Below are 11,631 nucleotides of genomic sequence, written 5' to 3' on the forward strand. Positions count from 1 at the left end.
CAGATGGAATATCCCCGCCGGGGCAGCGGCCAGGGCTGGGGGCTGTTTGCGGGCTGCAGCGGTGCCGTGCCACGGAGCGACAGGCGGCGAGGGGGGGTTTATTCCCGATCATCGCTCCACGCTGCGGAGGGGAGAGAGGGCCCCCAAAGCCTCCTGAAAAGGGATGGAAGAAAAAAACAATACATTAATAATTTTTAAAACCCTCTACAAACGGAATAAACAAACAAACAAACCACGATTTAAAAAAAACCCAAACAAACATGTTTTGCAGCCATGGAAGCCTGGCTGTGCTGTGCTGGAGTGGGAATTCCGTGTGTGTGTCCCGCACCCCTTTCCCTGCCCAGCGGCCGGCGCCCCGCGTTATTGCGGGGTGCAGAGGCAGCGGGGCGCGCTCCGCCGGGGCCGCTGCCTGTGCCCGCTGCAGGTGACGCGCTTCCTCCTGTGGAAGCCAAAGTTTGGGGCTGGAGCGGGATAGGTTTCAGAGAAGAAAGCTTTGGGAATGTTTCTGCAGCTTCCCAGGAGCAACGGGTTTGGGAAAAACAAACCTGAGCAGCCCACTGTGTCCGGGGAGCAGCACAGCCACCTTGCGGAGGAGATGAGGGCAAATAGGTTTATTCCTGGCTCACGGCTTCTTTTTATTATTTTTTATTATTTTTATATTTTTCTCCCCCTTTGCATTTCTCTTTTAATTTCTTAGAAGCTCTGGGCCTGCTTCATTGCCTTGTTTATGGCTCTGTCTGTGGAGCAGAAGTCAGCCTGAACAGATTTGGAACAAGAGAAAACCCTGAAGAGATTAGTCTTAAACTAGAAAAAGCTGTGGCAGTAAATGTAGGAAATGACTGTCAGCGTCTCATATATGCTGTGTGATCAGTTGTGCTGGGCTGACTGTCCAGAAATGACAGGCTGGGAAATACATCCCCGTGTTTCAGCAAGTTCCCAGCAATTTACATTTTAATGTTGCTCTGCGTGAAAATATGTCTTCTCTGGTTTGCTTTTTGTCATTATTTTTTTTTTAGCTGGCAATTAGATGATCAGGTTTTAAACAGAACAACATGTTTTTGGCAGAAAGGACATCATAACAACCCAGGGAACTCTTAAAAAAAAGTTGGAGTCGGTGGTGCTGCCGAGCAGCTGCTGTATTTCACTCCCGAAGAGGCTGTTTCCAGTGGCTCAGGCACTGCAGTCCCACTATAGGTGCTTACATTTCCAACGTGTTTTCAGCGTTCCTAGAGATGAAAGTGTGTTATGGAAACAGCATCATTAGTTTTCACAGCCTTCACAGCCCCGGCTTTTTTTGGTTTTGTTTTCTAATCTTCTGGTTTTGGCCCTGTCTTCAGGCAAAGTAAGGATAAAAGTATTTTGGTTGTTAGCCTGGCCTTTAGGAAAAAAATATAGCCAGGGCCCGATCCTGCATTCCAGGCATTCTCCAAAATCTTCTTGGCTGTTCTGCAAGTTTTGAGAGCGCGCAGAAAGCAGAACTGGCCCGTAATATGCCTGGATCTATTTGGCTCTGACAGTCCTCTCTTAAAAAGCCTCTGGTTACATCGAGTGACATTGTTCCTTGTCAAAAGAGATGGGAAACAAGCCTGCTGGCTGTTTTCTGCTGAGGTAACCGGCCCACAGCAATTGCTAGGGGTTCATTATTGTTTTTTCCCCCCCTCATTTAAGTCCTAATTCAAATTGCAGTTTAGTTCTATGCCCAGAGAAATACATGGATGTTTTGATATGTGGCTTCCCAGCATTTAAAGAAACCTTGAACATTTAAATTATATTTTTTTTAAGAGTTCACCAACTGCATTTGGTGCATGCAGAGCATGCCAGCTTTTCTTAGAAAAGCACATGTTGCAGTCCAGATTTCCCTCACAGCCCCATTCTTCAGATGTTTAAACTGGAATAATACAGACATTGAAGGAAGAATCAGAAACCATCTGAGGGCAAGTCTTCCTTTCTGCCCTATGTTTCTCAAGGCAGCCACCAGTTTTTGGTGCAAGATAGAAACAATCAGCTTGGGTGAATTCTTACCAGATGCCAGTACTAATTTGTCAGAAGCAGATGGTGCTTTCTGTTTCAAAACTGGAATAGCTCAACTATGGGACTTCTGCTGGGGGAACTTTCCAGCAATATAGAGAGTAAAAAAAAAAAGTGTGTTAGAAAGAGTTCAGTTCTTCTGACTCTTATAGGCCAAGGTCACAAAACAGAGCCACTAACCTCTGTTTGAACTTCCTCGTGTTCAGCACATGTAGGTTTTTCATTCTTGGTTCAGAGGCACAGCTGACTGACAGGACAACACAGACCAGGAAAATGTGCAGTCTTACTTTTAGTCTTTATTTCAACCTGTCCCTGTTTCCTCCATGTGTCTGTGAAGGAGGAAGACAAGTCTTTAAGAAATGTGGCTTCCTCCCCTCCTTCCTGGGAAATAGATGTTGCCGACGGGACAGAGCTCTTTAAGGGTGTTGTGTAAAATACTTTGCTCTGTGTTCACTGCAGCACTGAGCATACAGACACCTTTTGGTTTTTCTCCAGAGAAGGAAAGACAGGGCAAATTTTGGAGATTTTGGAGGCAGCAAAGATGCTCTGCAAGAGCAGTAACAACCGTCCCCTCGGCTGCACAAAACTGGGAGCTATTGACTATTCATGGCAAGGCGTCCACAGCGGCAGAGCCTGTGGAAAATGACAGCGTGTAACAAGATTGACTGGCATTTCCTTCACGCTGGGTCACATGCCTGCTAATTCACACACACACACAAGCTCATAGGCTGATCGAATGACTGCTATCTCTGCACTCCACATACCTTCCACAGAAAGAGTTGTTTTATTATGCACATGTACAGCTCTGTTTCCAATCAGTCACCTTGAGCAAGTGACTGAGGGCCAGTGTTGGCTCCATGCTGAGCTCTCTGCCTTTGCTCTCTAAGGGGCACAATCTCCGTCCGTAAGCAATTTCTGTTTTTTCCCTCGGGGATGTGGGGAATAAAATAATACGTAGATGTCCCTCCTGCCTCCCCCTCCCCAGTGGCATTTCTAGGAAGTTTTCTTGTTTTAGCTGGGGAAGGGCAGGAGAAGCTCGGCTGTCGGTGGGCACTGGGGTGGCTGTGCTGGCCAGGGCAGGGTTTGCTCTTATGGGTTTGTAGTGGGATTGGGGCTGATGGAAACAGGGATTTGCGGGATGCTGCAGGTCGGGATGCTGCTCATGGTTTGTAGTGGGATTGGGGCTCATGGAAGCCGGGATTTGCGGGATGCTGCAGGTCGGGATGCTGCTCATGGTTTGTAGTGGGATTGGGGCTCATGGAAGCCGGGATTTGCGGGATGCTGCAGGTCGGGATGCTGCTCATGGTTTGTAGTGGGATTGGGGCTCATGGAAGCCGGGATTTGCGGGATGCTGCAGGTCGGGATGCTGCTCATGGTTTGTAGTGGGATTGGGGCTCATGGAAGCCGGGATTTGCGGGATGCTGCAGACCGGGATGCCGTGCAGCCCTCCCGGTGCAGCAGCTGGCCCGGGGCTCAGCTCGGCCCCTGCCCCGAGAGAGGGGAGTGCAGTGAAAGCAGCCACCAGCTGGCTGGCAGGGCATGGTAATTAGCTCAGTGCCAGCCTTATTAAGGACAGTGCAGGTGATGATGACATTGGCACACTGATTCGTTACATCTGGAGGGGAAAATCCACCTAGTAAATGCTGAAGCACAGTAAATATTTTTGGCTCCTGCCAGATTGATTCTTTCATTATGCTGAACAGCCTATATTTGTAGAACTGAGGAAGTTAAGGCTGGTGGAAAGCTACAAGATAGAGAAAGGATTTGCATTTTATGGTCACCAGCAATAAACTTTTTATTTGTTTCTTTTTGGTGGTAAAAATTTCAACACTTTATCTTTTCTTTCCCATTCCCTTCTTTGGCTCTGGATTTCACTGCTAGGTGAAAGCTTGTTATTTATTTTCTCTTGCTGGTAATATTCTATAAGGGAGCTGTAAATCTGGAGCACACACACGGTTGGGAAATGATTTCTGACAGCATTCTTTTGCAAATATGTGGTGCAATCCTGCAAAACGCTTCAGCCCTGACAGTCCTCAGGGGGTGGTGCAGACCTATCAAAGCTTGTAGCAGCCTGTGTACCCAGGGAGGCTGGATGCTCTGGACGTTCCTGTGGGCTAGAGGGCTTTACGAGTTTCGGTTCATGGAGATAAATGATTAAACCAACTTCTGACTCTTGCTGTTTTGTTTTTTCCTGCACTTAGGCTCTCACCTGAACTTTGCCTGCCTGGTATATGCTGTTGGGATATCCATAAGAGATCATCCAGGAATGGTGGATCACTTGCTGCCTACTGATGAATCCTTTTCATCAACAAGATCTTCTCTTGGATACTTTGGGGACATGACAGCTGGCGTGAGGTCCTACCAAATGCTGCCCTCTCCCCTGTCAGAAGATGACAGTGACTCGTCCAGCTTTTGTTCTTGTTCCAGCCCTGACTCCCAGGTCCTCAGCTCCAGCTATGGAAGCACATCCAGTGCAGAAAGTCAGGACAGTATCTTAGACTATTTATTGTCCCAGGCATCTTTGGGGAACACCACTGCATCATGGTGGGACAAAAGGAGACTTCAGCCAATAGTGAAAGAGGAGTACTTTAGGTTGCCTGAATTTCCCGTGGATATGGAAGACTCAGGACCATTTCAGCCCACTCTTGAGGAAATTGAGGAATTTTTGGAGGAGAACATGGACTTGGAGCTCAAAGAAAGACCGAAAAGCGAGACCAAGGACTTGAGAGCTTGCAGCCAGGTTTCTGTTGCTTCTCTGCAGCAAAAAGACCATATGCTACCCAGTACTAGTTTAAAAGAGAGTAAAAATGAGCAGTTGACTAGCTCAACGGAAGGTGGCCAAGCTTCAAATGGAGGAATGACCCTGGAGAATGGAATACCAGTTATGCTCCAAATTCAGCCTGTGCAGATCAAACAGGAGTCCAATACGAGCCCCACTTCCCAAGGACCAGCACAGGAGAACATTAAAATTGCACAGCTCCTTGTCAACATCCAAGGACAGACATTTGCCCTTGTGCCTCAGATAGTTCAGTCGTCCAATTTGAACTTGTCCTCTAAATTTGTCCGCATTGCTCCCGTCCCCATCGCCGCCAAGCCAATTGGGCCAGGGGGCATGATCCAGGGGCAGACGGGAATCATCATGGGTCAGAAATTTCAAAAGAACCCTGCAGCTGAACTCATTAAAATGCATAAATGTTCTTTTCCTGGCTGCACCAAGATGTACACGAAAAGCAGCCATTTGAAAGCCCACCTGAGGAGGCACACAGGAGAAAAGCCCTTTGCGTGCACGTGGCCGGGCTGTGGATGGAGGTCAGTATTGGGGTCCAGCTCTGTCCAGTCCCCCTTCCCCTTCTTGCTCACTTGCTGAGCAAATAGGTCTGCACTCAGATTTATAAACTGTTTCTGTTGCCAGAGCTTGTTTGGTTGGTTTGACAATGAAGACCTTTTTTCTTCCTGTTAGGTAATGCAGGCGTTCTGATAAATTAAACAGCACAGCATCACCTGCTGGCACCAGCAGCTTTAGTGTCTTAAAAAAAACAAAAGTAATCCATCATAATTTGTATTTCATTCTAGAGGGTCAGATGAAGCTTGTTACCACAGGTAAGACCTGGTGTTTGCATTGGTGTGGTTGCAGCACACCAGCCCCAGCAGACCCATGGCTGGCACCAGCTGAGGCTGAGTGAGCTGAATGGTTTAGGGCAGAATTGCTGTGCACAGCCCTGTGTGGGACTAAATGTGGCCTGTGAAAGCCTGTGATAAGCAAGTATGGTTAAAAGCAGTATTCTGTGCACTTTCATAGAAAATGCACTCCATCCCACTCCTTCTTAAAATGCTGGCAGTGACACTCTGGCATACTCTGGGTTTTATTCTCTGTCTTGATTCAGAAAAATGCGTGGGTGCCACTCAAAGTTGCAAAAAAGCTGTCAGATGTAACAGCATAACCAGAAGGCTGAGGTGGAGTTAAGCATTGCTTGAATGAAAGATTGCAGGTTTGATTGAGAAAATGTTTGGCAGAAGGATTTTTAAAAATATTTTATTTTATTTTTAATATGAATTGAAAAATTTAGTCTTTTTAAAAAGTATCAGCTTTTTATTTTAAGGAAGCTTTGACAGGTGCCTTCCTCCCTCTTTCCAGTTAGCTTATTACTGGCTTGCCTGCTGGCAAATGTTAATGTACAGCACCACAAATGATGATGGGAGAAAATATAATCTTAACTGCCTTGTGTTAAATTAAATTGAATTTCTTGCAAATAATATGCTGCAGAGCTTCAGTGAGCAATGTCTAATGAGCAAATGGGTTGTGATCATGGGCAACAGATGAGGTAAAAAGTAACAGGAGAATGTTGTGTAAAAATGCAAGTATGTGAGACATGCAGCAGTTAGAGATGGCTGGGTTGGTTTGAGGGAGAAGGTCACAGTGGAGCTGAACCCTCTCTTCTCCAGCTGGACAGACTGAAGTTGGTTTCTCAGAAGGGCTGGGGAGATGAGACTATGGTGGCTCTACAGACTGATGGTGATTTGTTTCATTTTGTCCTGGTGGCACCTCTCATGGGCTGTTTGTGGCTGCTCAGGGTATCCTCTCACCAAAGCTGCATTTTTCAGCTGTTTGGTCCCAGAAACTGTGGGCTGGGTGCTCCCAACCTGCAGGACGGGCACTTGCTGCTTTTTATTTGGTTGCCAGAGTATGTGTGCACAGGCTGCAGATGTGCCTGTGGGTGTCATGCTGGCTTTCCCTGCATGTGAGCACAGCTCTCCTTTTTGTGACAAATGCATGTGGCAGTGAGGGTTTGTCAAATCCACGCTGAGATTTGTACCAATGCTCCCAGGGACTTGTGTGGCTCAGGTCAGGAGCCTGAAGCATTGCCTGTGGATGACCTTCTCCAGCTCTGTCTTATCACAAAGCTGGTGTTCCCCAAGATACAAAACCAAGGGGAATATTTAGGAAAAATAGTAAGTGATAAAGGTTGATTAAATTTACAACAGGTGCCTCTCTTCTCAAACTGTTGTGGTGAATGATTTGCTGCCTTGGCTGGAGGGCCAAAAGAAGTGCAGGTCCCACAGCCTGGAGCACCCTGAACTTTCAGCCACCACATTTAAAGATGAGCCCAACAGGAAGGAGGAATTAATCATAATGAAGAACATGGTCTTGTCCACAAACAGCTGCTGCAAAGGGCTTTTCAAACTCTTGTGCTGTTTGTCTTGTTGAATTTCACAGCCTGAGCTGCAATCTCAATCCCCGAAACCCCTAAACTTTGGACGGGCTCTGCTGCAAGAGGAGAAGTTTATAGCCAGCAGGAGAGGCTTCCTGTGCTCACAGCAATCCTCAGCACCAGCCTGAGATTGCTGCACGTCCCCTGCATGCTGCTCCACATCAAAGGCCAGACCCAACTGAGCACTGAATTACTCAGTCCCCTTTCATCAATAAACCATGTTTACCTTTTCAGAAGTTCAGTGAGAGCTGTGACTTAAGTCTCACATGACTTAAGTCCACTGCATCTGGCCACTCTGTTTGCTCCCAGGTCTACATAATCTCAAATTAATTTAAGCTCTAAAACACTGCTGGACTCTGCTTTCCCCCTTTTCCCCTGCATTCTTGTGCTTGTGTATTTATTTTTTCACTGAAGACACTTAAGAGCTGATTCACTGGAGATAGTAATTTCAAAACCAAAACAAAGTGTTGCCTAGCACGAAGTGCCTGAGCTCAGTGGGAGGGTTAAAGGTTCCTGAGCTCTCTGTGCACGATGTTTTAAATTCACCAGGGTTGGAGTGTGTACCCAGCAAACCCTGAGGATGGCTGGAGACCCCTAGCACCTCCCTGATGGAGGCTGAGCCCTGCTTGCTTGTGCCCTTCCTAGGCACAGGGCTGTTTTTGGCAGAGTGGTGCTCGCTGGCAGTGGCCAGTGACCCGTTGTGCTCCCTGGACGGGTCAGGGCACTGATCTGTGTCCTGCCACCTTCTACCTTTGGCACCCCTGGTTAGCAGTGCTCAGGCCAGAGAGCTGAGCTGCAGCACGGGCTGGGCCCAGCAGCTGTGCTATGGCCCAGAGCAGGAGAAGCTCCTGCTTCCCTCCCTGGCACAGCACTGTGCAAAGCTGCTGCAAGGCTGGGGGATGAGGCCATGGCCTTTCAATGCCCCACTGCATCTTCTGGCTGGTGACAGCAGGGGCCACAAGCTCAGCCTGGCTTGGCAGGGAGGGTTTGAAGGCTTGTTACACGTGTGGCCTGAGTGGCCATGGGCAGTACCACACATGGGGCAGGGCACGCGTCTGGCAGTGGCTTTTCTTGCTGCTGCTGTGCAAGGGGATGACAGGTGCACAGGAGCTGTGCTGGTTCCTCGCAGGAAAGCTCTGGGGATGGGCAGGAGGAGTCTGTCTAGGGCCTCCCCTCCAGTGTGCAGGAGAGGTACAGCCTGAGTTGGCCTCAAAGGCTGGTGGCCATGGCAGGGACCAGGAGTACCAGGCTAAAACTATTGACCTTTCTTGCCCCATGAGCCACATAGGAATGTCCCCATGTCTCTGGGAGACACAGGACATGTCCTACACGTCAGGGAGCTCTAGGACTTTTCTTCAAGGGAGATGTACTTACAGTCCCTTGGGGTCCTACCAGATAGAAGGATGAAGAAGGCTCTTTTAGTTGCTGTGGGATTTCCCAGATCCCTTCACTTGTCTTTTGAAGAAGGAATCCTTCTGGAAATGGCAGTGACAGAATAGTGAGGTATTCCTTGGGGCTTCCTTTTTTTTCTTTTTTTTTCTCTTTTGAATTTTGCATTCCACAGTGGATTATTTTCACTTTCTTTGGGTTGATCTCAGTGCCAGAGTGTGTTGCAGATATTTCACTGCAGAGCCAGACCGCCAGATCCTCCCAGCTTCCTTGTCCTAACCTTTGCGTTGTTTTTTTGTAAACACACAGACAGCTTGAGGTTTATTTCTGTGGGCTCTGTAAGTTGATCTTTCCGTCACTGCTGGGGAACAGTGTTGCAACATTCCTGCCTCTTCAGCTAAGGACATGGCTATGAGGCAGAGTGTATTTTTATCAGATGAACTCATCCAAGCTCATTCCTGACATGTGCCTCTTTCTCCCCCACTGTCCGTGCAATTCCCCTCAAAATGCACTTGTGAGGCTCTTGTGCAGGATTAGCCAAGTGCTACTGCACTTCTGTTCCAGATGGTGACCTTAATGGCCAAGGACATAGGACAGGACAATCCAGCTGCATCTGGTTTTACTTCTTTGAGGTCTGTATATTAGAGGATGGCTCTTTGCAAAAGTGCTTTTCCTCTTTTCCCTGGATGTGGCACAGCTCTGTTCCTTGTCCAACACTCAGTCCTGTTGAGGCAGTCTGCACAGGCAGCATCCTACCCTCTCCAGACCCTAGTCCTACCAGAGCATCCCTGCAGGGATCTGGCACTGGGACTAGCTGACTGCTAAGGACTTGGGACAAATCCCTGACCCTGCTGCTCCTGGGTCCAGACTGTGGTTTTGGGAAACTATGGCTGAAAGGACCAGGGGTGTTAGAGAAAGCAAACATGCAAGTAGGAGGTGTGAAGAGAAATTCTGTCATGGCCTTTATGGAGAAGAGTCATCCCTTCAGGTGGACAGTTCCATAACAGCTGGCTATTCATTGTGGAGAATTTGACTCTTCCACCATGAGGATACTAGAGCAAGGAAAGGAAGAAAAGCAAGTGCATAAGTGAAAGAATCTCCCTTAGAAATGCCCCTGGGACAGATGCCCACACCATACCTTACCCATGGTGAGTGCCTGGATCTGTTTTCCAGGGGATGAGTGCTCTCTGGGGAGCATGACCAGTCTGAAGAGCTGCAGCAACTGAGGAAACCATTACCAGCTTTCCCAGTGCCTATGCCCTGGTCCTCAACTGTTGGCGGGAGATCAGAGCTAATTAAAACCTTTATGTGGAAACTTACTTTTCTTGCATGAGGGATTTATTCATAGGAGCCCAGCAGTCCTGTTTTCTCCCTTTCACAAAAATAGCGTATTCGCTCTGTTGGTGATGTGATATTTTGCTCCAGAAGGGCACATTTTTCTACATGTTCTTTCCCTGATTTGTTCAGCTAGTGCCCATGACTTCACTTATTTATTGTAAATAAACAGCTGATACCATTTCTTGCAAGCTCTCTTTCTGTGCTGCTCTTTGTTACTGCTCTGGCAACAAAACCCTTAATTGCCCTTTGTCAGGCAGCAAATTTTTTGTACCCATCTGGATAGGGCTGTATTAGTGTGACATTGTTAATTAACCCTCTGTCTCCTAGTCATGTCCAAAGTGGAAATAGAGCCACCCCTGCTCTTAAGGCCAAAGGATCAGCTCATTTGGGTTCAATAAAGCCTGTGGGATTCATGGTGGCTATTTGGGGATTTTTCTGTGAAGATGGAAGGTGGAAAATATCTAAAATTCGAAAGATTATGGAATACAGTTTTGGTAATTAAAGGCTCATTCTTGATTTAATTTACCCATGCTAACTATAACTATGCAAATGGCCATTGGGGCCCACCTGAATTTCAGCTGTTGGGATGCTGAGCATCTCTGGTGCTATTAATGACTCTTTATTTAGCCTGCAGGAGCACACATGGAAGCCAATTTTTCATCTGGATCTAATAAGTAATGTTGTTTCTAGGTAGCTCTGGCTGGATTTATCTGGAATCCTTCTCAAACTGGGTGCAGTTAGGGGGTGTGCTGGTGTCAGTGGGAGCTTGAAACAGACCTCACCTGCAGGACAATGATGGTTGTCTCTGCTTGAGGAGTCTGTGCTTGGATTTACAGGAGAGAGATGGTGGGGGTGGCTTTGGAGGGGACTGCAGGGGGATCGAGAGCAGCGCTGCTTTTGTCAGGCTGTACCCATGCCATGGAGTCCAGGACAAGGCTGGTACCAATGCTGCCCCTGTGCATTGCCCTGAGTCCAGGGCTGGTAGCTGTGTGTTTCCATCATCACAGGGACCAGCCCAGCCCTGCTGTGTGTCCCTTTCACCTCCTGGAGTCTCCCAGTGACCTGGGGTGACTTTTTTTACCTTGCTGTGCGACGCGTAGCACAACAAACCCCCATTTATCTGACGAGGCCTCTCCTCTCTTTGCAGGTTCTCCAGGTCAGACGAGCTGTCCCGGCACAGGCGCTCCCACTCGGGGGTGAAGCCCTACCAGTGTCCAGTGTGTGAGAAGAAGTTTGCTCGAAGTGACCACTTGTCCAAGCACGTCAAGGTGCACCGGTTCCCGCGCAGCAGCCGCTCCGTGCGCGCCGTGAACTGACGGCTCCTGCCCTCCCTGCCGGCCAGCCGTCCCCAGAGCCACCACAGCACTTTGCTCACCACCTTCCTAGTGATAATTTATTTGTCTCCACAGAACAGTCAATGCTGTTACTTGATACCACCGTGTTTGAGTGCCCCGTGTCCTTCAAAGATGATTTGAGAATGAAGCTCTTTTTGGGTCAGGGGAGCGGGGCGCTTCTTCCTTTTTCTTTTTTTTTTTTCTTTTAAGGATGTTATTTTCCTTTCCTTCTATCTGTCTCTCCTTTGCTGCTGCTTCTTTTGGAAATTACAGTGTTTTATTTTTAGCTGTTTTCTGCTGCACAGGAAAATGTAAAAGTTGCTTGCTGCTAG

At 48.0% G+C, this 11,631-nt stretch overlaps 1 protein-coding gene across 2 annotated transcripts; it reads left to right on the top strand.

The window, feature by feature from the left end:
• The first annotated feature begins 2,802 nt into the window (after positions 1–2,802).
• On the top strand, positions 2,803–11,570 carry KLF15 (Kruppel like factor 15). Of its 2 annotated transcripts, XM_031056417.1 has the most exons (3): positions 2,803–2,932; positions 4,230–5,337; positions 11,113–11,288. In XM_031056417.1, exons 2-3 carry the CDS (start codon positions 4,295–4,297, stop codon positions 11,279–11,281), a joined length of 1,212 nt encoding a protein of 403 aa, XP_030912277.1. In that variant the 5' UTR covers positions 2,803–2,932; positions 4,230–4,294; the 3' UTR covers positions 11,282–11,288. The 2 variants fall into 2 exon arrangements, with proteins under 2 accessions (XP_030912277.1, XP_030912278.1); XM_031056418.1 differs by lacking the exon at positions 2,803–2,932 and having other exon boundaries at positions 4,236–5,337; positions 11,113–11,570.
• The last annotated feature ends 61 nt before the right edge of the window (positions 11,571–11,631 follow it).

Source organism: Geospiza fortis, unplaced genomic scaffold (assembly GCF_000277835.1).
Source record: "Geospiza fortis unplaced genomic scaffold, GeoFor_1.0 scaffold70, whole genome shotgun sequence".
NCBI lineage: Eukaryota > Metazoa > Chordata > Aves > Passeriformes > Thraupidae > Geospiza > Geospiza fortis.